General features: G+C 31.8%; 1 protein-coding gene across 2 annotated transcripts; it reads left to right on the top strand.

The window, feature by feature from the left end:
- Positions 1–157: 157 nt before the first annotated feature.
- Positions 158–19,999, top strand: LOC107453950 (aquaporin AQPAe.a). 2 transcript variants are annotated; one of them, XM_043051609.3, is made up of 3 exons: positions 158–840; positions 16,964–17,044; positions 18,427–19,999. In XM_043051609.3, exons 1-3 carry the CDS (start codon positions 271–273, stop codon positions 18,559–18,561), a joined length of 786 nt encoding a protein of 261 aa, XP_042907543.1. In that variant the 5' UTR covers positions 158–270; the 3' UTR covers positions 18,562–19,999. The 2 variants fall into 2 exon arrangements, with proteins under 2 accessions (XP_042907543.1, XP_042907542.2); XM_043051608.3 differs by lacking the exon at positions 158–840 and adding an exon at positions 4,248–4,963.
- The last annotated feature ends 3,304 nt before the right edge of the window (positions 20,000–23,303 follow it).

Raw genomic sequence — 23,303 nt, 5'->3', positions numbered from 1 at the left:
TTCTTCGCCTTCTTTGTAGATTCTTTTCTCTTTTTTAATTTCTTTTTTCTCTATATATATTGTGTTTATTATTATGTACTAGTTTGCTGCTTTTTTTTTTTTTTTGTTCACTATCATCATTTTTCTTAAATGCTTCCATAAACATAAACAAAACTTCTTCTCCATAGACGAATGAGTAACGGTTGAGGGCGCTCTTACACACTACGGGAGAAAGAGAGAGAGATATAAATATACGTTTTTTCTCTTTCTTCATCTTCCTTCATCATCATCATGGGACGCGTTCGAGAATTTCGTGCCGTTGTCGGCATCGACGAACTCTCGTTCAACAGTACTCTATGGAGGGCTCTCCCGGCAGAATTTCTGGGAACAGGATTCCTGGTACTTGTTGCCTGCGGATCCTGCACCGGAGGATGGGAGGAGACCTACTCCCCAACCATGGTGCAAATTGGTCTGGCTTTCGGTCTTTCCGTGGCCACCATGGTGCAGGCCATCTGTCACGTGAGTGGAGGTCACATCAACCCGGCGGTGACGGCGGGGATGCTCATCGCCGGGAAATGCTCCATACTCCGCAGCATCCTGTATGTGGTGATGCAGTGTGCTGGAGGCATTGCGGGGGCGGCAGTGCTGAAGTCCGTCACCCCCGAGGATCTGAACTCACAGTTGGGAATGACCTCCATCCATCCGAAGATGTCCCCCATCCAAGGTGTGGGAGTGGAATTTCTGATTACTTTTGTGTTGGTTTTCACGGTGTTCGGTGTGTGTGATCCCCACAGAAGGGATGTAAAGGGATCAGCCCCTCTCGCCATCGGCTTATCCGTCACGATGTGCCATTTGTGGGCTGTAAGTATTCTTTTTCATTTCATAATATTAACTTTAATACAGTTGGATCCCGTTATAGCGAACTGTTTGCGGACTAGACAATAAGATATTGAGTTTCACTATATCCAAAATCTAAGAAAAAATATTTTTTTAGCATAATGCAATAATTATAGTTGGAAATAGATATTTCAATAGTAAGTATTTTGCTTGAAAAATTAATAACTATAAACGTAGCATCTATGCGCATAGTTTCATTGCAGCGAATCACTTCCCATAACGAAATTTTTAGAAGGAACGTTTAATAACATTTTAAATATTTTCTATCCATAATTTTTTAGGATTTAATCTTTTTAATTTTGGTCATTTTTTTTAAATGATTCTCTTTTTTATTTCCGTCATTTTTGGAACCACTCGCATATCTGTTTCTACGAAATGATTCTTTTTAAACAGTCCTTTCTAAAGTGTGTTACATCATTGGCTAAAAATCTATACAAACCGGGCAAATAATGTTTTTTTTCTGGAAAATTTTAATAATTTTCTAAAACCATCAAAATTGTGTAATTAACTATCGACCTTATTAATTATAAACTTTAGATTATAAAGATTTATATTATTACCTTGCGCTCATCCATTTTCTGGCCAATCCAAGGTAACTAACAAACCAAAGGAAGAATGCGCCATAAAAAATCCATCGACGCTTCTATCCTATGTTTACTCTTCAATTTTCATATTTTGTAATCCTGTAAACTTATTACGAAAATATCATTTTTGAAAGATTTCGGAACGTGCAAGCCCATTTAAATTCGCTACTCACTTTATAGATTACATTTCGTATTTTATTCTGTATTTTTCTTACATTTTATTTTCTATTTTCGCTTGATATGCTTTATTTCGTAGATTCTTTATTTATTATTTTCTATATTCGTTAAAAAATTTTTTTGGGTGCTCCTCACACTATTGTATTGATATATTTTGCTTAAACGCAATATTAGAAAGCACTCCTTTTCGCGGATATAATCGTGAGAGCTGATGACGAGATTATATCTCTTCAATATTTTATTTCTCGGATTTTAAATAAAAAAAATTTTTTAAAAATATTTTTAAACATATATTTTTTAATATTTTTTTCTTCTCTTCACATTAATCTTTATTGTATTATTTTCCATGCTTTTTTTTATATTTTTAACTTATTTATGATTACTCTAACCCATGATCCGTCTACCACTAAGGATATTTCACGTCAGCTTTGTGATCGGTGCAAGCCGAATGCGGAATTCATATCGACTGTGATTCGAAAACGGTTCTCCTTATTGGAAGGCGAACGCTCTACCCCCTGAGCCATTGTGGCTTGGGATAGCCTGGTTGGCAGGACGCTGGACTCTCGTTCGTGAGAAGGGGAGTTCGAATCCAGACTGCTGAAGACTCCCCATGTAGTAAATGGGGACTGGTGCACGTCAAATCTGTCGGGTCTTAAAGTCCTCCATGTTCCCGTAACAAATTATTGCTCTGGGTGTACTGAAATGGATATTGATCATTCGCTGGTTCTGGTTAAAATTACGATCTGTGGATGAATGAATGAATCCGCTCTTTAAATGGGTGTGGTGAAAGTCCAATTCTGAAGACTCCCCGTGTAGTAAATGGGGACTGGTGCACGTTAAATCTGTCGGGTCTTAAAGTCCTCCATGTTCCCGTAACAAATTATTGCTCTGGGTGTACTGAAATGGATATTGATCATTCGCTGGTTCTGGTTAAAATTACGATCTGTGGATGAATGAATGGATGTATGAATTAATCCGCTCTTTAAATGGGTGTGGCGAAAGTCCAATTCTGAAGACTCCCCGTGTAGTAAATGGGGACTGGTGCACGTCAAATCTGTCGAGTCTTAAAGTCCTCCATGTTCCCATAACAAATTATTGCTCTGCGTGTGCTGAATTGGATATTGATCATTCGCTGGTTCAGGTTAAAATTACGATCTGTGGGTGAATGAATGGATGCATAAATGGATCCGCTCTTCAAATGGGTGTGACGTATGGGTGTGGCGAAAGTCAAATTCTCGGGTGTAGATGCCGCTGGAAAACAATAATAATCGCCTCCCTTGCCTTAATGGTCTACGACAACAACAGCATAGCTTATAAAACATTAAAAAAATAAAAACATTAAGAAAATTTCAACCTATCTTATGGCAGAGGACATGAGGCAGAGAACAATATTCTTCATCCTCTCATTCAGAAGTTACATATTTTTTTTCCATCGTGTCCATGGACAATTAAATGGCCTCGTGTGCCTTCAAAATAGCATCCGCAAACTGCAATACATCATTACTGTAAAGGATCTCACGAAGTTCTGAAGCCAGTGACACCATACCCAGTTGTAAAACATATGGGGTAAGTACTGGGCACTCGAGAATGTGATCCTGGATAAGTTGGACATCGGTGCAGTTCTTGCAGGGAATGTAAGTTCTTATTTCGTCGGGAAGAATTTTCACACCTTTAAAGTGGTTTGTTCTTAGTCTAGTAATTGTTGATGTTAAGATTCGGGAACAATCAAAGTCATAAAATAACATAAATTATTCTAATTAGGTTATTATTATTATGTGAGATCTTTCCACCTAGATGAAAAAATCAAAGTCTCAACTTTTGTAAATTTTAATCACTTGAATCAAACATACAGAAATGAGATCACAGATGATTTTTCATCGTGTTTGATATTCTGCATAATGAGTACTGAAGACGCTGGCAAAAGATGAACAAGAATAAAATGCTGCAAACTCATAACCATAAAAATAGCCCTCGTGCACTTTAGTACAATGGTCTCAAATTTATTTTATGGACACTCAAGAGATCTTTTGGGGGAACTCAGAGAGGGACTTAAAATTATTTTTATACCTGAAACAGACATGAATTTACAAATCTAAAGGTTAACAAGCAGCATCTTAGTTTAGTTCTTAATTTATTTTTTGAAGCATTTATAAGTTGAAAATTAATAAAATAAGCTTTTCATTGAAATTACAATGAAAACGAAATGGATTAACAAATATTGAGAATGGTTATCAGAAAAACATTATATTTATATATATCTATAAGAAGAGAGTGAAATGTTAACACATAACCAATCACAGAAGACTTCTGGTTAGTAACGCACAAAACAGCCAAGCGAAATTGAGAACGCATGAGTGTGAAAAAGTGATAATTTTTAATAATGCTGTCTGCTGAATTGTTACAACTAAACTTAGAACTAAACTAGTTTGTTGAAATTTTTATTTTGTTTAGAGCATGTCTAATGATGGTGTACTAGTTTTACCTTGTTTTTATTGGCCGGAAAATCACGTGGTAGGATCCAGTTTTTCCTCATTCATTTTCATAATGTTTTGGCTGTCATCAGCATAAAACTAATAAAAGTCGTAAGGGTATTGTTTTTTCTATAAAGATTTTTGTATTTTCGTATAAAGATTGTTGTTGTTATTTTCCTGTGCAGCTATTATTACGTTTTTATTTCAATTTTCGAATTTAAAACTAAGAGAATAGTTGTATTGCCGTTTTTTTCTTTTCTTTCTTCACCTTCCTTCATCATGATCATGGGACGCGTTCGAGAATTTCGTGCCGTTCTCGGTATCGACGAATTCTCATTCAACAGTACTCTATGGAGAGCTCTCCCGGCAGAATTTCTGGGAACAGGATTCCTGGTACTTGTCGCCTGCGGATCCACCACCGGAGGATGGGATGAGAACTACTCGCCAACCATGGTGCAAATTGGTTTGGCTTTCGGTCTTTCCGTGGCCACCATGGTGCAGGCCATCTGTCACGTGAGTGGAGGTCACATCAACCCCGCGGTGACGGCGGGGATGCTCATCACCGGAAAATGCTCCATACTCCGCAGCATCCTGTATGTGGTGATGCAGTGTGCGGGTGGCATCGCGGGGGCGGCCGTGCTGAAGTACCTCACCCCCGAGGATCTGAACTCGCAGTTGGGAATGACCTCCATCCATCCGAAGATGTCCCCCATCCAAGGTGTGGGAGTGGAATTTCTGATTACTTTTGTGTTGGTTTTCACGGTGTTCGGTGTGTGTGATCCCCACAGAAGGGATGTAAAGGGATCTGCTCCTCTCGCCATCGGCTTATCTGTCACGATGTGCCATATGTGGGCCGTAAGTATTCCTCTTTAAATTTCGTTTATATTAACTTTGAAATAGATGAATCCCGTTATAGCGAACTGTTTTGCGGATTCAGCAATAAGATATCTAGTTTCACTATGTCCAAAATCTATGAAAAAATATTTTTTTAGCATACTGCAGTAGCCTAGTTGGAAATAGTGATTTCAATAGTACGTTATTTGCTTCAAAAATTGATATATATATATATATATATATATATATATATATATATATATATATATATATATATATATATATTTCAACTTAAAATTCCAAATAACGACTGCCAAATATTCGGACTGTACAATTAAAAATATAATTTATATGTAAACCTTTGGTTTTTGTAATAAATATATTGGACAAACCAGTAATTATCTTAACATTTGAATCAATCAACGTCGTTCAGATAAAAAACAGTAATAAAATTAGAAATAAACTAGAACTAAATCATTTTATTGTACATAATTTTCACAGTGCTGAAATTAATATTTTAGGTATAGTAAAAGATATCGATTTAAGAGTACAAAAAGAAAATTGCAACTTGTTTATATAAAAAACAAATGTGGCATATGGGCTAAGCGATACCTTCCAACATACACAGATTAACTTTAATAACACCTCAAGTTTTTCACTTTTTCATATTAAAGGTAAGCGTACAAATCGAGGTAAACGGGGATCAGGAAATAACAGAAACTCTCTTAATAGAGAAAAACTAAATGTAAATTTCATTTCTAATATCTAATGAGATTTTAATAAACTTTATAATTGTAAACCAATGAACGATTTTGTTTCCTCCCTTAAGAATAATGATGTAAAAAGTTTCAAAATCTTCTTATTAACTTTTCTTTTATTAGTTTGCGTTTCAAAATTCTTTGCTTCGATCTTATAAAAGCTAATGTGAGGAGTAAAATTTCAGCAAATAAAAAGAAATATCTAGCTAATTTATATTTTGTTATTAACTTTCAAAATCCTACTTTTGATAAGATAAAATTTTATAATATTTTTGAAAATTTTAAAACTTTGTTTCCATTAAAAGATTTTATCATAATTTAAAGCTTGAAATATAATAAATCTTTTGGTCGAGTTGTTTTTAATTATAATAATATTAGGAAATATATATTAGGAAATATATATCAGGTATTAGGGATATATTAGGAAATATATATTTTATTACATATTTTATTAATATATCCGATTATGAATGTTACCGTGAAGAAAAGAATTATTTTAAATTTGTTGATAAACATCATAAACATATTACTGGTAATTTAAGTATCATCGAAAGCTTAGAAACTTAATTCTAAAAAGGCACAAAATTTACACCCATTTAATATATATCAGTTAATAAAATTCTAAAATATTTCCTCAATGATATTTGTTTAAAGATATAAAATAGGTTCTCTTTACCTTTAGGTATGTTAAAAGAATGGAAATGGGGTGCTTATTATTACTTTAAAAACTTTGTTTTCAATAATAAGGATAATTTAAATAACAGTAACAATTAAACAAATTTTTCTAAAATTGATCAATCAATTAAACAACTACAAAAATATTTCGCAATTACCCCCATAGACAAAGCAGACGATAATTATGCAATCTTCTGTGAAATATTCCATGTTGAACTTTTAAATAAGCAGTTAGAAAATATTAAAAATTTTAAGCTTAGTAATTAAAATAATATAATTATCATTAAAAAACTTTTAGCTTTATATAAGAGGTTAAAAACTAAAATTGGCAATATACAATTTTCATACTTAATTATCAATGCAAACATTCATAAAATTCCTATTAAATTTAAAACAATTACCCGTGGATCTAATATTTACCTAACTAAACCTGGCACCATTTTCTCTAACTACTTGAATAAAACAATTAGCGATATTATTAAAGAAGGCTTTTCTCGGATTATCACTAATTATCAATCGATTTTAGAATTTATTAAACAAAATAAAATTCATTCCATAGCGACACTTGATTTTCAGAATCTCTTAAACTAGAAGATGTTCTTCTTAAAATAAAAAGATAATGTAAGGTAACTTTTCCGTTAGCCGGACGCAAGCGAAAAATCGCCTAATTATGTAGAATTCCGCCAAATTTCTTGTAACCAAAAAGTTATGTTAGTTTGGGGCCACGTGCGCTATTCTCTGAATTCATTCAAAACCAAGCACGTTTCCTTTCTTTTTGTCATCTTAATTTTCGTTTAACTGTTTTGTTTACAATTCATTAATACTTGTTTATAGTTGAACGTTTTCGAATTTTATTCCGTTGACTGTTTCGTCATTCGCTTCACTTGGCAACTTGGCTCGCGTTCGGTTCACAATTGGCGACATTTGCGCCCGGCTAACGGAAAAGTACCTAATATAGAGCAAAAAAATTTTTTGTAACGAAAATAAAAAAATTAAAAACGAATAAAAAATTATTTGTTACATTTTATTACTTTATTTGAAAATGATTAGTTAATTGTTTCACGATTTAAAATTTCTTATATAATTTTGAACAACGAAATTTTAAATGGTGGAACAAGTCAAATAGTTTCCGATTTATAAAGTTTAAGAAAAGGCATATTTTTAAATTGTTATTTTTAAGAACTATTCAACCGACTTTGTTTATAGACGGTATTTTGTCATTGAAAATTAATAATTCAAAATAAGGTTAAAAATTGTGTATCAAAAATTTTAAAACTATTTTCGACCATTATTAAATAAACAATTAATGATTATTGAAAGAATTGTTTCTCCTGAAATTATCTTTATATGAAGGAGTATTATAATGGTGTGCAAAAAATATCCTTGATTCGCTTTAAATGTTCAAGATTTTTTTTAAAAAAAAAAACTGTTTTAAGAATGAATGTTTATTCGGAGATATTATGTTTTTGTGTCTAGTTCCGTTTCTTAATAGCTAACGCTAATTAATTAGCATATATTAACCATTAGCACTTTAGATGATTGTGGTTGGTACTTTAGCAAGTGCAAATCTGATAATTAAAACAAAAGTTATGCGGAAGTTTTCTTTTACTATATTGTACCTGTATAGATATAAAAAAATAAAACAAACCTGTGAAAGTTAAATTCATTAATTTTCATGTGTACCTGATAATTTTCTTATTCCTTTTGAATATGCAGTTCTTGATTTATCATAAGTCCTGAGAACTCCAGGGCTAGGGCCCCTAGATTTCAGGGGGTCCTCAAAATGATACAAATACTTACATTTTATGTTTTTCCTTAAGAATTATGTATTAAAGTTATGAATTAACAAAAATTGAAATAAATATACAGTCTCAGGCCATTACAACGACCAGGGGACCTCTAACAGATCTGTGCCTAGGGCATTCCTAGATCAGGCCCTGTGAATATCTATGTGTTTTTAATACAATTTTGTCATTTTACAAATAAATACAGATTGCATTTTTCTGTGTTGTTTAATTACATCAATTTATAAAAAAAAATTATTCGATGTAATTATTCATTGCATTTAAACTAGTATTGCCTTAAACGTGAATTAAAAATTAACGAGTCGTAGCAGGCGTATCGGAGACCCCCGTGATTTTTGAGTATACCACCCGTCTTCTTCGAGGTTATACCCCCCCCCTCTCCCTTCTCAAGATGACGATGACTGCATTCCAAAATCACGTTTTGAAGTCCGTTTACATTTTTAATGATCAATGAATAAAAATTTACATAAATTTGTCAGCATCGATTGAATCAATTTAAATTTGTAGGACATTTTAGGCAAGGTCAGTAAGTTTGCTTTTTCCTGCGTCTTTTTTCATCAACTAAACCATGATATAAATGTTGTAATACTTTTCTGTTGCATTTCAATTTGTACTAAATATTGATAAGAATCTTTTTATGGTCTTATAAATGTTTTTTTTTTTCAATACTATTTTAAATATACAAGTTTCTATTGATGGATACTTAATTTGCGTCCTGGGTAGATAATTTGCTTTTAAAATACACCTTATTATAAGTGAAATGAATTATAAATGAGCAATCTATTCTCTGTTTATCATAAAGAATAACATTTGTTCCAGACAATGGGTATAATTTTATTCAAATAATATTGGTTTTTTTCTTAGCACTATCTTACGTTGCAATTTACATAATATGAAATTTAAAGCAGAAAAAATTAATGTTTGTTACATGATTTTGTTTAAAAACTTTTTTAAATGAACCGAATTTCTATCAACGAGAATTTAATGAAGATGAAACTTATTTTTAATAATATTTATATTATATTGATAGTTTTTTCATTAAATATTTTACCCAAAATACCGTATATATATATATATATATATATATATATATATATATATATATATATATATATATATATATATATATATATATATATATATATATATATATATATATATATATATATATATATATATATATATATATATATTGCACTTTCTGCGTCTCGAAGTGTTTCAAGTGTGAGATTTCAAAATTCGTTCAGAAAAAAAAATTCCTCGCAAATGAATTTTTAAATTTTTTTAATCACTTCATTAAAAAAAGATAGGCCATAAGATATCATTTTATTAAAAATAAAAATGAAGGCCATACGCAACCAACGGCATGATTGTGGCAATGTGGATCGCACTTTCCAGAGAAGTGTGATCAGTAAGCCGCCACGAGCGACCGATCACTTCACACTTCAGTGCCTTAACCAGCTATCGCGGCTCGTTTTATTTAATAAAGATTGAATAAATGTTCAATTGTTTACAAATTTTTAAGTCTTTTTAAACTATGCAGTTTTAAATAACAAATTATCAAATTTAAGCGAAAGTGGTTGAATAGTTCTTGAGTTGTGAAATTTTGGAAAAGTCATATTTTAAAATTCTATTTCTCAAAAAACTATACGACCGATTTCGCTTAAATTTTGTATTTTGTCATTTATAAGTCCACACAGTTTAAAATGGTGCAAAAACTTGTATGCCTTAAAATTCTATATTTTTTCGCCCCTTTTTTTTTAAATTGAAATTAGATAAACGAGTTTTATAATTAACTGAATTTTTTTTGTTCGATTTATAGCCAAGTTCTTCGAAAAAAGAGCAAGTTATGCAAAATGTGAAATCAACATTAAGGGACCCAAACTATTGACCACTCTTTTAAATTATCGAGGCTATATTTTCCATGTTTTAATACTCAAAAATTCAAATCCGCCGTAAAAAAAAAATGTTTGTTAAGTACGTTTATGTGTTTGATTCTGCAGCTTGATTAATAGATAGCATGAACTAATTAGCTTATTTGGGGTCACCACTTTTAACCTCTATGATCAATACTTAGTTTGTGACAGTTTGAACGTAGACTTTGACTTTGCTTCGAAATATATTGTTTAAAACGGGCATCAAAGCTCCAGACATATCGAAATAACGAATATAATATTTTTTATCAGTTCTAAACTACCAAGAATTTCTTGTTAACTTAAGCTTATTGCCAAACTATTAATATCGAATTTAAGTATAATGATATATTGATACATCAGTTGATATGCTTACAAAAATAAAACCATGCTGTAACAATACCATATTAGCATATAGTCAATTGAAGCGAACTGATTTTTTTTAAAACTAAGTTAGAGCTCAACGTGACAAAAGCACAAATGAAAGCATGTAAATGGACATACTATAGTTTCAGTTCTATAAACAAGACCCTTTCTCAATGTCATTTTCATGATAATAAAAGTAAAAAAAACTAAGCAAAAGAGCTCAGACGATACCCGGATCTTTACTGAAAATCTTAAGAGAAAACAAAGCGTTAGGGTCCTGAAAAGACCCCTGTTCCGAAGACTACAATTTTGATCCTCAGCAGTTAAGTTAACTCAGCTTAGTTAAGTTAACCTCATCAATTGACTACTACTGTTAAGTGCAAGCAGGATTTGGTAGCTGAATGCTCTTATATTTGTATTAGCACTGTGAAGACCGCTGCGACACTGAACTACCGTGATCTCCGGTACTCAGCTTTGAAATGATGGTTTGTCCGAGACGTAAAAGCGGTCGGTGCGCAATGCCCACCACATTGTCCACAGACTCCGGCACAGATTCTGTTACGAGGTCCGTCATTTAATGGAAAGATCACTGGCTAGAAGTTTAACAGCTGCAAACTCATGAAAATTCGAAAAATAACTTGTTATTCTCTTAAAGGCGTTATTATGCTGAGTAGTCAATAAAAGAATGGGAAGAAACATTTATAACACTAGACTTTATTAAATGATTCATTCAAGAAGATTGCTCATTACGAATGATTGCTGAAGTGGATTGGTTGATTGGATTGAAGAATGATTGCTGCAGTGGAAAGATATACTGGATGGTAAAAAAAAAAAAAAATAGTGCGTGGAGTTCCTCCGAGCGGAAGAAGTTAAACTTCGTAACCTGCGACGTTGATTGTAGAAGAATCAGCAGTCGTAGAAGGATCACTAAGTCTATTCATCGACTCTTTTTCCTGCTCCGCTCGCTTCCGTGCACTGTAATAACGGTAATATTGTGCAGTTTTCCCTCGTGGACCTCTTGAATCAGCGGAAGTGCTTGTGGTTGCCTCATCGTCTCGCCATGGAAAATGTATTTGTATTAATAATGTATGTGAATGCGTCATAATGTAATTTCAAAAGAGAAAACCTAACAATCAATTGATATTCACAAGAGACGTACCTTGACATAACCTTAAATCCGTCGCATTGTCCGTGGGATTGTTTTCACTCATTTTTTACAATTGTTATCCACTAAATTTGAAAATAAAAAATACTATCCTATTAAATTGTATGTGTATCAAATCAAACTAAAAAATATTTATAGAAAAACAATACTTTTATGACTTTTATTATTTTTATGCTGGTGAGAACTAAAACAATATGGAAATGAATGAGGGAAAACTGGATCCTACCACGTGATAACCCGGCCAATAAAAATGTAGCGTTAAACGTTTAACGCAACCTTGTTGGAAGTCGCATAAGAAGTATAACTTCAAAAACTTCATGGGGTTTAAAAAAATTATGAAGATAGTAATAAAAATCGTCATGCTTCGAGCGCTCGAAAGTAAACATCCATTCATAAGACTCGCCTAGCGTGATTTTTTTTTTAAAGACTTATATCAAAAACTGTTAAGTTGTCAATGAAAAGTGTAAAATTGATGTGAACCGCTGTGAAATAGAAAGTGAAAAAGAAATTGCAATAATAACTGGATTTTGTTATGAAAGGTTGTTTTTTTGTATAGATATTCAATAGCAAAAAATTAAAACAATTGCATAAAAACAGTCTTTTGCAAACGGAAGATTTTGCATTCGATAATGTTAAAATGATACTCCCCATTGATCTCGCTCATTAATTTCCGTTTTAGAAAAAAAGAACTATTCTGCGTTCGTTCGCGAGCCTCTGGTCCAGGATGGATGGAAAAAAAAAAGAAAAAAGAATGCCGCGATACACCATCTTAGATAACATCTTTCGTAAAGAAGATTCTCTTCTAAGAAAGAAATCTTCATTGTTTCACAAAACTATTTTTACTTTTTTTTATTTTTTCAAACAAACACCCTTTGTTTTCTACTGTTATTGAAAGAACGAAACCTTGAAAATTCTTTTTTTTTTCTTCTCTCCAATGAGGCAATTTATGCGGGCGAAATACACAAGTCTCGTGAAATACATACAAAGAATATCACGAAAAAAAATTTCATTCTTTCTTTTTTTTGTTTTGTTCCTTACTTACCTATACAACCCATATTTACTTTGTATTTTAAGTGATTGGCGAATTCTTAGTACTGGAATATTTCATGGTGAATTTCGATTTCTTCACGTTTCATAATCATTCTCTCTTACTTCAAAATAATTTTATTTTAAAATATTTTTAGGAACAATACTTTATTATATTTAAGCCACTATTTTTGAATATCGTTTTGATTTAAAAATTCTGAGCTCTTGCAGCTAAGATAACAAATGTTTTTGTTACCTTATGTTTGTTGTTTTTGTTTGTTGATTTGATGTTTTTCTTAAGAGTGATTTCTGTATTATAAAAGTTAGTCTCTTTACCTGTCATCGTTAGTCTGAGTTCGCAAAAAAAAGAAAGAAAAAATCCAAAAAAAAGTATTGGACATTTTATTCCTAGTCCAGTCCAGGCAATGGTGGAAATGTTTATTTTTGACATACGTATGTTTCTTGAGGTGCTGAACCTGAATCCTCATTTTGCGACAAAACTTTCTTTTGAGAAATACATATTTTTTTTTCCGGGAAAAAACTGAAAGAATATTGAGCTATAAACCTGGAAGAAAATCAAAACTAGTTTATAGATATCCGTAAACTAGTTTACACATATCTTAGATAAATGACTGTATTATTACTATATTGTATTGAACGGTAAAACTGGAAGAAAGCCGAAACTAGTTTACAGATATCTTAAATAAATTACTGTGTTAGCGTTTGTTAATAATACAGTAATTATAAACAATAGTTCCGGGAAAAAACTGGAAGAAAACCATAACTAGTTTACAGATATCTTAGATAAATTTTTGTATTAAAGTTAGTTTCTTTGTGATTATTGCTCTGAGCTCGCAAAAAAAAAAATCTGGAGAATTGGACATTTTATTACTATTCCAGTCCAGCCAATGGAGGAAATTTTTATTTTTTACATATTTATGTTTCTTGAGGTTTCATATTTATTTCATACTTTGATTTATGTTTCATATTATGTTCTGAATTGGAATCCTCACTTTGCGATAGAATTTTTTTCTGAGAAATATATATTTTTTTCCGGGAAAAAACTGAAAGAATATTGAACAGTGAAACTGGAAGAAAACCGATACTAGTTTACTGATATCTGTAAACTAGTTTACAAATTTCTTAGATAAATTACTGTATTATTATACTGTACTGAACTATGAATCTGGAAAAAAGCCGAAACTAGTTTACAGATAACTTAAATAATAAATTACTGTATTATTAAAGTTTGTTTAGAATACAGTAATTATAAACAATAGTTCCGGGGGAAAAAACTGAAAGAATATTGAACTATCGTGCTTATCAAAAAATTATATTTCTTTTTTATGTTGCCAACTTCGTATCGCTGCACCAAATTACTTTCATCTATTACTCCAATACTAATTGTGATTCAGGAAGTGTAACATACCAAGTTTAAAAATATGAAATAAAAAAATCATGAAGCAGACACCAGATGTAGATTATAACTTTTGACTGTTATTCCATTCCATTTCTTTTCATAAATATACTTCATATACAAGTATGTTATGTTGTACAAAATTAATTTTTACCTGCTTAAAGGAAAGTTGATGTGACCATAGATTTTTATTTGAAACTATTTGAAATGTTATTTCATTAGATGATTAATAACATAAAAGTTTTCCATTGAAAGTGCAAAAATATTCTGTTGAAGTGCTTCCATTTAAAGTGTAAATATAGAATTTATAAAATATATTCTTCAGTTTCTAGTTTTGAAATATTTTACCAGAAATTTCCCATTTTAAGCATAAAAAAAAAAGTTGTTCGCATAAATTGTTAATTTTTTATGTTAACATAGGTAAAAGACCAGAAATTTAAGTAAAAAAAAAAGTCTTTAGTAAAAAAAAAAAGTTGCTAGCAAAAAGCCGGATTTTTTCAGTTTTTTTCTAGGGAAAAAAACATATTCTCAGAAAAACTTTGGTCGCAAAATGCGGATTTGTGATCAGCACCCTATTTTGTTTTTTTATGTGAACATAGGTAGAATACCAGAAATTTTCTATCTTAAGTAAAAAAGTATAAGCAAAAGGCCGAATTTTTCCAGTTTCTTTCTAGAAAAAAAAAAAAAAAAACATTTCCCAGAAAAATTTTGGTCACAAAATGCGGATTTGTGGTCAGCATTCTGTTTATTTTTTACGTGAACATAAGTAAACAAGTTGAGAATAAATAAACAAGCCACCTTCCCTCTGCTTTGCTTGTTAAAATAAAGAAGCTAAGGTAGAAATGTATTTCTAGAAAGAGCGGGTCGCTCTCTCTCTATTAATAGAAAGAATGTTTATCAGCGCCGCCACTACAACATGTTGGCTTCAATTCTGAAAGTACCGCCGGCAAATCCAAATAATCATTAAGTTAATGGGAAAGACAAGTACTTTTGTTACTGCAGCCTAGTTTAGAATGATCGGCACATTTCTATGAATTGGAGGAGTAATGCATACAATAGTTTCCTGGCCCGTAATGTAACAGCAATGACTTGAAGTATAGAAACAAAAAAAGTATCAAAATGAAAATCTAATCTATAAAGCCATGAAAAAAAAAAAAAAAAAACACCGGCAAAAATTTACAAATATTGTATTTCTCTTATTTTATTATTATTTTTTTAAAAATATTTTTGTAGGAAACAAGGAAAATAGTAAAAAAGTGAAATTTTCAGAGAATAAGAAATTATAAGAAAATTGAAAATTTTATATGTAGTAAAAGCTTAAGTGCCCAGTTCAGGGGAACCCTATTCTACTCTACACTCGAACCAAAAGGAGGATTGTTTGAAAATATTTATAAAGATTTCAACTTGAAATCGCAAGTTTGATGATAAAATTTATGAAACGTGTATAGTTATGATGCAAATACAACGTTACAAATTTACATTTTAAACGCACAGTCGCAAAACACGTGATACTAATAACGACTGAAACAAGAAATTTACAGCATGAAAATGAACAATCATATTCAAAAACAATGAACAATCATTGCTGAAATCAGAGTCAGAGAACAAGCTGCTTTAAGATTACCTCGGTAGCTTAACCGCCATGCATTGACTTCGAATAAATAAAAAAGTGTGGCAAAAATATTTTGGGTTTGAAATTTTTGTCAAATTTGTTGTTTTGTCAAATTTTGTACTCAGAAATAAAGAATGCATTGGGTCTTCAGCCCTACGCATTTTATAAATAAAGGGCACAGCTCCTTCTAAAATTAAAATTTTTCACTCAATATTTGCGTAATTAAATTTGCAATTAAAAAGAATTTATAATTTTTCGTGTTTGAATTCTAAAAAAAATGCGGGCTTTAACATTTCCTTAGTGAAAACTGCAAGCAAATTATCCCTTACTTGCCTCCCCCTCCCCCCCGTCGAAGGAATGTACGGTCTTATAGCTGATCAATGGGAAATTTTTTTTTCATATGCCACAACGAAACAGAATACAAAAAAAAAAAGAAAGATAGAGAAACATAATTTACAGTTAAACAATATCTTTAATGTGATTTCAAAACAATTTGAATCATAAGTTTAAATTGCGTGGTTTAGATAATTCAAACCCAGTTAATAATAATCTCTCTCTCTCTATATATATATACATATATATATATGTACATGGAGGGGAGGAAAACCCCAAAAATCTTTTATGGTTAGCCCGACCGTAAGAGGACTCTTACAATGATTCGTGTACCTCTGGGGATATTTTGCGTCAGCACTGTTCTCAGTGAGAGCCGGGTGCGGAATTTGTATCAACCAGCCATCGTTGGGACTCGAACCCGGTTAAATTCATTGGAAGTCGAATGCTCTATCCCCTTAGCCACGACGGCTCGAAATATACTGTTTTATATTGCCTTCGTGGAGGACATTTTTGATGGATTCAACCCGCATTTGCGTTACATGGAGAGGAAAACCACGAGAACCTCCCACGGTTAGCCTTACGGCAAGGGGACTCTAACTCACGATCCTTCTACCACTGAGGATATTTCACGTCAGCACTGTGCAAACCGGATGCGGAATTCGTATCCACCAGCCATTGCCGGGATCGAACTCCAGTTCACCTCATTGGAAGGCGAACACTCTGTCCCCTGAGTCATCGCTGCTCCAAATATTCTGTTTGATATTTTATGTTTAACAAGAAATGCTGTAACATCAATCAGAACATATTTAATGAGATATCCTTAAAGTAATTAATATTTTAAGGGCATTCGAAATATAGATGCAAAAATATGTGTACTAAAATTTGTTAAGATTTAATGCCATGAACTTGCCGCTTTTTATCCTAATTTATGATTGATTTTCTCTTTCGCAGATAAAGTACACTGGTGCGAGTATGAACACGGCGAGATCTTTTGGTCCTGCTGTTATACTCAACAATTGGGAGAATCACTGGGTGAGAATTTTTTTTTTTTTAAAATTATAATCTGAGAGTTCTGTAACTACAGGATGTTCCACCAATCTTTTTGAAATTTTATCGAAAACGGATACTAGACACATTTGTAGCAGTAATAGTACTTTATTTACGTCGCTCTAGAGCTGCTCAGTGAGCTATTGGCGACGGTCTAGGAAATATCCCTGAGGATGATCTAAAGACGTGCCATTACAGTTTTGATTCTCTGTAGAGTTGATGGGTCCCCGCTTTGGTGACCCGACTTTCCGAAGTCGATTCTCGTTTTGGGCCACTGTGGGCTCTCGACACATTTGAGGTAGCAAACTAATACTTATGTGAGAAATAATATCAAAACAACTATTCAATAGTTATAATATTTACGCGTAGTCGACAAGTAAGAAACATTAGCTTCAGTATAGATTAAAAAACTAATCAGGGTTATGAAGTTAAAAATTATTATAATTTTGTTCCTTTCCTACTCAATTATATCAGCCGTGGTATCATCCAGGAAAGTTTTGACGTTGGTTCCACTAGCCCTGTTTTCAGACCCTGGATGATTGAAGAAAAAAATATTGCGAGTTGTCATTTGTTATAACCTAGACATGCTTTAGAACAAATCGTCTACGAGATGCGATTTAAATGGTCACTCACTGTCCTTTACAATGAAATCTGGACGAACTACATATCTACAGACGCGGATACATCTCCATACCAGTACACAGTGTTTACGACGAGGTAAGGTACGGTGCTTTATTTACGTCTCACTAGAGTTGCACAATGGGTTATTCGCGACTGTCTGGGAAACATCCTTGAGGATGATCCGATTCCGAAGACATACCATCACAATTTTGATCCTCTGCAGAGGGGATGGCTCCCCTGCTTTGGTAGCCAGACGGTTGAACCGTTTAACGAGGACCGATATCGTACACCCTCAGTCCCTAGGCAGGCTGGTCAAAGTGGTCACCCACCCTCTTACTGACTGCAGCCAGTGATGCTTGACTTCAGTGTTCTACTGGGAACCGTGTCTTAACGATCAGTCCTGGTTTTCAGCGTAAACTTCGCCATTTGTAACAGAGAACTGTAAGTTTGTGTGAATACTGAAGGTTCCTTATTGAATCAACAAAGGCTCCGATTCAGATATTGGCACTGATTCTGTTTCGAATCGACCACAAGTTTGAACAATTTTCATCAACTGATCAAACGTGGTGTTTCCCTATTCTCTTCTTTATAATTAGCACTAAGAGTTTTTCTATTTACAATTGAGACAAGTTTAAATACAAAATGTTACTTAAATTTCTCAACGTACCAAAATGTTTAGACAAATTTCTCATTAAGAGCAACTTTATTTCAACTTGAATTGACTTAAATCTTTTTTTAAATTTCAGATATACTGGGTAGGACCTATTCTCGGAGGGGTGGTAGCCGGACTTATATACGAACACCTCTTCGCTGCTTCACCTCATGATAAAGAAGAACATTCTCGAAACTATAACGATTGTGACAGGACAACATCCATATAAAACAACGAAACAAATAACTTTTCAAATGGCCACAGCAACGAAATTATGAAAGTTCTGTTCACCATTTAGAACATATCGGTAATGGTGGTAGAACAAATTTTCTTCAGATCGTTTTCAGTAAACATTGATTCATTTTAGCTTTTTTTTCTGAGAATATGGTTCACTACTGGTCATAATTCTTTGGATGAACTCAAAAGTGACTGTGTTCTTAATTCTTTTTTCAGCTATCGTGTACTTCGATTTATTAACGGAAAAAGGTTGTGAAAATATATGGCCATGCAGTTCTCCACTTTCATTTTTTGGTGTCTTTGTGAACATTATGGCTTTGATCGAACGACTTTCTGGTGGCTCTATATTTTTGGAACAACCTCGAGACAGATGTTCTTGTTGGGGCAAAATTCAGCTGCTAGCTACTTTTGGAATGATTTTTTATAAGTTGAAAAGCAAACCGTTCGGTAGTTACGACGACATGGTCTTAGGGATGATGATTGAGAATCAGTGGTGGATTTAAAAATTTATAATTACATTCGAGAAAGCCAAACAGTTGCATTCATCAGTTTTCAAGTCATTTGAGCCTTAAACTGTAATTTTTTCTTTCATTATAACTTCAGATGGCCAGTAAAATAAAACCACATTCGCTGACACAGAGGTGATAAATAAAAAAAATATATGCAAGGCTCTAAAAAAGAATTTTAATATTTTTAGCATAGACAAAAGGTACGATAGTGTTTTCTAGTTCTACCATCCATTACGAACCAATTCTATGGCGACGTGGATTAAATGATAGAACGTTGCCATTCATATGAAATTCGTTAGAATTGAGCTTTGTGTCCTGATGCCATCGGATCACTGAAATTTCTAATCCATTCGTTCGAAACTAAACCTGATAGTTATTCCATGCAAAAGTTTTTGAAAAAATCCACTGTTTCGAAGTAGTTATAAATATTTGGTGTTAGTACCTAAGAACTCATCCTTCTTAAATCGAAGTAAATCTTCTTGGTATGAACTCCAGCCCAGATAATTTTGATTGTTTTCCGTCCAGAAAGATGAAGTGTTAACAAAGGGAACAACCAAGACCAACACGATTTCATTTTAAGGGAATGACTACTCTTTTTCTCTATATATTTATATGTGTATAGAAATTTATTTTGTCACTAAATGGCATTAAATTTTGTCATTAAAAAATTGTGTCTTTTTTTTAAAATTAAAAACGTCTATTCAAGATGAAGAGGAAAGGAACGCAATAGCTTGGCATGTCCTCCATACATCGAAAGTTTGTCGGGATGTTCGATAATAATTTGAGAACCGGCAGCACCGATTTGGATTGTTCTTTTTCCAACAGTTTGCAAACTTTTATAGAGTGGTTTGTAAGGATAGATAGAAAGGCGGACCAGCTGGTCGCCGGTAATAAACTTACAAATTTTGGTTTATGCAATCTTAGCACTACTTTTATTTCTGGTGTTTACAAGGTCGCTATACCACGGGAGGCCAATTCTGATTACCTTCTATTGGTATTTTAAAATTTAAAGAAACTCAGTTTGTTTATGGTGGAAAATGGAGTAAAACATTTCAAGGAAGGGTAGATGAACGATTATTTATTGCTATTAAATAAAAAAATCGAAAGGATTCTTTTTAGGTGTTGAATATAAATAATTTTCTGTTATGGGAAGAAATAAAATAAATGCTAAAAATTTTAAGTCCAAAGATTTACTTAGATTACATTTACAAAATCACGATATTAATTGTGTGATCGTAAGTTATATATAAAGAAGGGGGCAACTATAATTATGTTTCCAGGAAACAAATAAGAACAAGCAGGTTTCAAAAGGTTTTTTTTTCTTTTTTACTATCATAACATTGTGAAATACATTAAATTTCCATATTAAAAACAGGAAACATTTAAATGCTAATTTATTAAAGTCTATATTTTAATTTTTATGATTTTACACGTTTTAAGTATTTTGACGATTTTTAAAGCATTCATTTTTTGGTTTGACAATGAAAAAATTATGTTCGATTGCAAATATAAAAATAACTAGCACTTTTAAGTAAGACAAAAGAAAATATTAAAAAATTAAAGATCAAAAAGTTTTTTTTTTAAATTATAACTTTTTTTTGGAAAACAAACACGCTTAGCGACATTAAATTTCTTTTGATTCGACTTCAGAATTCAAAACGTCTCCTTAAGTTATAATTTTCCCCATAAAAATGAGTGCTAATATATCGGTCAGAAAGGCCATTTAAAAAAGAAAATGTAAAAACACGAATTTGAAACAAGTTTTATACTTATATGTAGTTATAATTACAATTTAAATAAACTAAGCATATATTTTTCTCAAACTAGAGTTAAAACATTTTTTTAAATAATTGATATTTTACTGTTATTATATTGTGTTATAGCATGCTGCCCAAAAGACAAAATAAGTTTAAGAGAAATATTTGTCCAAATCACCCTTTGTTTCTCAATCATCTGCTTCTAATAACAGTGTTCTTTATTTTTACAACTGTCCTCATAATTACATCAAATGTTTTCCTCGCGTATTTTTACATGATGAAATTTAGAATTGTTCTCAATTTTATAATTATATCCACTTAGACCTTCCAATAGCATAATACCAATTAAGGATTTTAGAAGAAAAAAAACACCTCACCAGAAATACATTTTTTAGTTTTCTTCCTCAAAAATCTATTTCTGGTAAGTACTGTTTTACTTCCTTTCATATGTTAAATATAAAACTTAAAATGAAACCTGTTGCAGGACAAATACTGAAATCTCTTTGGCAGGGTTGGGGTTTTGGACGTCCTAAACTGGTTTTGGACAGGACACGTGGGTTTTACTGTCTTAGATTGGGTAAAACTGTCTTAAAGTGTTCAAAACCTTGAACTTTGGTAAAAGGTAAAAATTCTATAGGTGTAACCATTGTACACATAATAATTACATGTATCAATAAATATTTGATATTTTTTATACAATTTACTATAACTTATTAAAAGAAAATAATATAATATAATAGGAAAAGGTTTATAATTTTTGAAGCACCACAATTCATTGAACAACAGTGAATGCCTAATCCTTTAAATATAAATATGCTTTTAATACTGATAAATAATATTTTTGCATAAGAATAAATATGGCAATATTAAAAAATAATAATTTTTCCTAAAAAAAATACTAAATTTGTTCAAAAATTAACCTTTTTCACAATATTTTTTTAAAAAAATGTTATAATTTCTGCATCACAGGATGATAAAAAAGACATCTATTTTGAAAAGAATTGTTTTTGAATATAAATATATTAGTTTAAATTGGAAATACAAAATAACTGAAAAATGTATTAATAGTTTTGAAGGGCATAACATCAGTTTCAGTTACTGACACTGGTGATGTATCACCACTATACTAAAAGAATTGAACATGAATGAAATAAAAGTATTGAATACTGTAGATAAATCTGTTTATGACGAACCAAGCACTTAGTCCCTAATATTTTAACCTGTATGGCAAGGCCAAACTTCAGTTATGTACTATTGAATGAGAGGACCAATTGAACTTGATTACTGATTAATCTTCCTTTGTTTAATGTTTAAATTGAAGAGTCAAACAATATTAATAAAACATTATACTTTTAAAAACAAAAATTCCCTAGTATATTTAATTATCAATACGTTATTAGTTCTATGTTTATTTTACCTCTTAAATATTGTTCAGATGAAATAGTGACATAATTTGAGTAAAAGGGTTTTGGACAGGACGGTTTAAACCGTGGATTAATCCATTCTGTCCTAAACCTTGCCAACCCTGCTTTTTGGTATCTATGTTCTGTTAGTATATCTGCTGCTCCCATTATCACCTATGAAATGACATACATCTATCGGACAGTAACTTTGAAGCAGATAATTAAATCAATCATTTATAATTTCTTTATTTTGCAAAAGGAAAAAATATAACAGAAGAGAAAAAATAAAGGGTGATTATGATTGTATAACTTGTAGCATGGCGAAGAGAACAAAAAAGCGTGAATTTTTATTTTATTTTAGTAGCTAAATGATAAAAGTTGCTGATTTTGCCGTCGCTGATTTGCCCATATATCAGCCAAAATAGTCCTTGCCTTTGATACATATATATGTATGCCAGCCAACATTGAGGAAATAAAATAACAGAGATTTTACTAGTGACACATTTTAGGCTACAAGTAAAGTTTTGATACATCGTGCACGTCAAAAAGAGAAATTGAAAATAAGCAATTACATTAAGGAACGAAAAAAATATGTAAATAAATCATAGTTTAAAGGAGATTTTTTTTAAAACTACTTAATCTATTAACACTCAACATAGTGTAGTACTAGCAATAGCAATATCTGTTGAGGAATAAGGGATTTTTGCCATCAGCGGATATTTTATCGGCAATTTTTTAAAAAACATTTCTTTAACAAATACAGAGAAATTTGAGAATATACGGGTAATCAGGAGATAGTTGTAAAATACAGGAGTCTTCAATAAAAAAACAGGAGACTTGGCAGGTATGTAATTTATAAAACAAGATTTAAGTATTATTAAAAGGGCATCGAGAAACTTGCTGCAGTTATAGAAAAAGTATGAGTACAAATAATATAGATTATAGAGACAATCGGTTGTACCCACCAACGCCAGAATAATAATAATTAAAAAACAAAAATAACAGCTGTCAATTTTGTGCAGCGATATAAAATACAAAACATTTAATTATATATTTTTTCTGTAT

Source organism: Parasteatoda tepidariorum, chromosome 4 (assembly GCF_982258835.1).
Source record: "Parasteatoda tepidariorum strain Cologne lab strain chromosome 4, Ptep-v5.0, whole genome shotgun sequence".
NCBI classification, from domain to species: Eukaryota; Metazoa; Arthropoda; class Arachnida; order Araneae; family Theridiidae; genus Parasteatoda; species Parasteatoda tepidariorum.
The sequence above is the reverse complement of the archived record's forward strand: the minus strand, read 5'-3'. Positions and strand labels throughout refer to the sequence as shown.